The sequence below is a fragment of the Scophthalmus maximus genome, chromosome 8 (genome assembly GCF_022379125.1).
Source record: "Scophthalmus maximus strain ysfricsl-2021 chromosome 8, ASM2237912v1, whole genome shotgun sequence".
NCBI lineage: Eukaryota > Metazoa > Chordata > Actinopteri > Pleuronectiformes > Scophthalmidae > Scophthalmus > Scophthalmus maximus.
This window is the reverse complement of record NC_061522.1, coordinates 24,903,417-24,907,502: the sequence shown is the minus strand read 5'-3', so window position 1 is coordinate 24,907,502 and position 4,086 is coordinate 24,903,417. Positions and strand designations below refer to the sequence as shown.

Sequence of the window (4,086 nt, the reverse complement as noted above, 5' to 3'; positions counted from 1 at the left end):
ACAGACATCCCTCTGCTACAGCTCTTATGTTGAAATAATCCAATCAGCATTCTCTCCCGTTGTCTGTCAGCCTTCTCCATGTTGTTTCTGCCTCAGCCTTCTTCACCTGTTATTTCTGTATGCCTCCGTTCTTCAAGGACAAATACCTGAAATATCACTTGCATCATGACACTTTCCAGGGAGGCACATCAGCATGTCTGGCACTTTCTCAATGCGTGTGTGTGTGGGGGGGGGGGGGGGGCCGCAAACTGCAACACAAAGACTCGGACATCCAGCAGAGGTTGGTGTTGCAATGTTAAAAGATGTATTATTCAACACTGACTTGGAATTTGTACATATTATAAAAGTGAACAATCACATGCACGTGGCATTAAGTGGTCATCACACGTTTATAAATAATTTATTTGGTGGAGGTTTAACTGATAGTCAACTAGTGTGAACACATAGATGTCCGTCTGTCAGTCTGCTGTATGTGGAGGGGATGCACTGTGCCATGGCAACACCAGTCACCTGTTACCTGCCAAGAGACATTAACACATAGGAAAAGGATTCAGAAAATGCATGTATGTGTGTGTGTGTATGTGTGTGTGTGTGTGTGTGTGTGTGTGTGTGTGTGTGTGTTTGTGTGTCTGTATTGGGAAGGCATTACCTCTTGGACCAAACATCTTCAGGTAGCAGTGTGAACAGTACGGCTTCTCATCATACTGAAACACAACCAGCGGGACATATTTGCTGCATTATACGTGTTTTCTCTATTTCCCATATGCATGTTCTCATTCATTGACCTCATATACCTCAGCATGTTGTCCAGCTGTGAGCTGTCTGTTGCACTTCTGACACTTCAGGCAGAGAGGGTGGTAGTCCCTCCCCAGAGACCTCTTCTTCTCACCTGGACCAAAGAAAGAGGAGGGCTGCATTAATGAGAGGCAGAGTGGTGTTTATTGTCTTTTTTATTGGCCATTCAAAGTCAGGTAAATCAGATTTTCATTTGCGCACATACACTCTTTGTTGTTCGACAATCAGTTCAATAAGGATATTTGTCTTTTAACTCACAAGAAATGCAATGGTGTGATCCAGGTGTCTGGTTCAGAATATGAAGACTGTTACTCTCTTCAGCGCAAATAGGCCAGAGAGTTTGGTGTCGGAGGAAATGAGGTAAGTAGGCCAGGTCACATCACAGAATTTGAACTTAGCTGGCACTCGAATAGGAAAGTAAACCTGGCAGTAAAAGAAGAGCCATTCAAGTAGAATTGAACAGTTTGGTTTGAGTGCTGCTGTGAGTCTAACAGTGAAGTTCGAGTGTGGGAGAGGACTTTGCAAAAACAGACAGGAGGTGAGGAGGAAACCCAGAGAGCAGCGTGCATGCAAGTTTGGCTAGACCCACATCCTGTTGTTATCATGGATGTCTGCATTTGTGTGTGTGCTTGAAAGCGAAGCAGAAAGCCAGAGAGACTTTTTGTCCTCCAAATAAATCGCCCTTCTTTATTTTAGCTAAATATGGAACGCACTGCCCTTTTTTCAAAGCAGATATTTAAACATCATACCAGTAAATAAGCATGTTAGCAATGGTTTGGTTCTGTTTAAGCGTTCCGTCACATTTGTACATAGCATCATTGCACTGACATTTTTACTGTGCATATTAGTGGAATGCAGCCATTATTATTGGCAGGTTAGAAAGTCCACTGGAAAAAAAGGCCTATTGTTAATGTTAAAACATGTACATGTTCTCTACTTTTCATTTATGCCATAGACATTTCTTTGTGTACGTTCTAACAAACTAATTAATCTAAATTATATCTTGTTTGTGGTTGTCAAAGGGAAACTAGAAAAATACAGACATTGAGAGAAGGTAGAAAAGAAAACCGGAAAGAAAACCAAAAACCATCCACTGCAAATTGTTCTATGCTTGCCAAGATTTAAAAATCTAAAATTTGGAAATATGAGCTTAATTATCTTGAATATAGATTTACTTGTTTATATCTTTGAATTTATCAGGGCACTAGTTATTTCTGGAATGAACTTACTTATTTCAAGATTTCTTGTCAATTAAACTTATCTTGCTGCATGGATAGATTATTTCACTTGTATTAAACAATTTTCTCCTCAAATTCAGTCTTTATTTCTTCTGATTTAGCTTTCCTTTTTTGCAATGTTTGAAATGAAAATGCCAGGCAGACAGAAGAAGACAAACTCTATCGAACTAAAAAAAAATAATTAGAAGTCACACTCACCAAAGTAGACGGGCTTCCCACAGATTGGACAGTAGCCTACCATCATACAGTGTTGTGTGTGTGTGTGTGTATGTGTGTGTGTGTGTGTGTGTGTGTGCGTGGCTGCGTGTGTGCGCAATTGAGCTGGTGTAGTGAGAAGATATGTATGTGTGTGCATGTGAACTGAAAAACGACAAGGAAATCGTTAAACCGTAGTACATGTCTTGTGAAGTCAAAACCAGGATGTGGTGACGTCACAAGGAGAGAGAAAAGCATGATTTGAGAAGTCAAAACTGTCGTCAGTGGGAAACAAAACAGGAGACAGACAGCATCTCTAATCCAGTCTTCTTTATATGATGCATAACAGATATAAAGTCATAATTTTACGGTCAGTTTTTTCCTCTCCTTACATCAGATGCTATGAAGACCTAGCCTTCACACTGTAAAACAAGGGGAAGAAAGAGGGAGAGAAAAAGAGGGACAGAGGGGTGAGGAGAGAAGGGACAAAAAACAGCTGTCAGCAGATCAAATTACCAGCTATCTCCTCTCCTTTCATGCAGTTTTCACCCGGTTTTCTTGATTAAAAAACAAGGAGTGCCCCTGAATCGAGAAAGGAAACCTGAAACTCGTGCCTTTCTTTCCTTCTGTCTGACAATGTCTCTCGTTTCGCTGTCACATACTCGCACACATGCATGCCCCCGCTCACTGACTCACATGGACACACACCCATTTACACACATGCACACACCAAAAAGGCAGCACTTCTCCTTAATGACATCACATAAAGAGGCTGCACCCAAAGACAGAGGGAGAGGCAGGCTGAGGTTGGTTGGGGGGACAGGCGGCTGTGTGTGTGTGTGTGTGTGTGTGTGTGTGTGTGTGTGTGTGTGTGTGTGTGTGTGTGGAGGCAGTTATCCCCTCGGGATATTGGACAGAAGCAGACCTGGGGAGGGACAGGGGTGAGGAGAGATGAGCGAGACATGGATGGAGACAGTAGCCAGCCTCAGCTCAGCAAAGGGACAAAGAAGATGAACTCTGATGAACTTCAGGGTGGAGAAGAAGACCGCTGAGGTCACTACGGATGACAGGCAAACTTCTGTTTGGTTCGATCCCTATCACTGTCAGTGGGACTCGCTTCTGCCTCATTATTGACTGAAACACATGACTGCATAAACGGTGTTTAAACTAGTGGTCATTTATAGTGGTGGAAGAAGTACCAGTATTCAAATGATACAAAAAGACTTTTCTGAAGTAAAATTATATTAGCAGGGGTGGGGTACCTTCAGGGTAATTTCAATTTAAATAATATCCCTTGAGAGCCAAACTAAATGATTGAATAAATATATTATACTGACCTCGCTGATGCGACGGCAGGAACAGCATCTTTTCGCTCAGGTGTCTGATGTCAGATGGTAGAGATGATGATGCTACTCTCAGCTGCTTTTCCAAGTTTGGCACAGGCAGTTTTGACCAGAACCAAGTCTTTTGAAGACTCAGTTTCCAAAAGAGCTGCTCACAGCAGCATGTGCTCCCAAATCGAAATGTAAACTCCTACATACATACATATGGTAGAACTCAAATAGAGGGAGGCTGCTGTACCTTTGAGCTTTGCAGCTCAATGATTTTGAGTTGTAGGTTGACAGGCACATCAGCTGGTTCCAGAATAAACATTGTAAAACATTGTTAGCACTTTCACCTCACAGCAAGAAGGTTCTGGGTTCGAATCCAGGTTCAAACCAACCACGGCCTTTCTGTGTGGAGATGCATGTTCTCCCCGTGTATGAGCGGGTTCTCTTCGGGCTCTTCCTCCCACAGTCCAAAGACATGCAGAATGGGGTTAGGTTAATTGGAGACTCTAAATTGACCGTAGGTGTGA

At 42.5% G+C, this 4,086-nt stretch overlaps 1 protein-coding gene across 1 annotated transcript; it reads right to left on the bottom strand.

Annotated features, from left to right (window-relative positions):
• Positions 1 to 281: 281 nt before the first annotated feature.
• On the bottom strand, positions 282 to 2,678 carry LOC118312252 (cysteine-rich protein 1). Its single transcript, XM_035636690.2, has 4 exons — positions 2,232 to 2,678; positions 795 to 889; positions 650 to 704; positions 282 to 517 (listed from the first exon to the last, which is right to left on the bottom strand). Exons 1-4 carry the CDS (start codon positions 2,386 to 2,388, stop codon positions 507 to 509), a joined length of 318 nt encoding a protein of 105 aa, XP_035492583.2. The 5' UTR covers positions 2,389 to 2,678; the 3' UTR covers positions 282 to 506.
• Between the last annotated feature and the right edge of the window lie 1,408 nt (positions 2,679 to 4,086).

Excerpts from the sequence above, each read along its gene's own strand:
- LOC118312252 (XM_035636690.2), bottom strand. The coding sequence starts at position 2,388 with ATGCACACACATACATATCTTCTCACTACACCAGCTCAATTGCGCACA. Across the intron at positions 890-2,231 it reads TGGGAAGCCCGTCTACTTTG|GTGAGAAGAAGAGGTCTCTG; the intron begins GTGAGTGTGACT and ends TCTTTGGTCCAG. Across the intron at positions 705-794 it reads CAGCTGGACAACATGCTGAG|TATGATGAGAAGCCGTACTG; the intron begins GTATATGAGGTC and ends GTTGTGTTTCAG.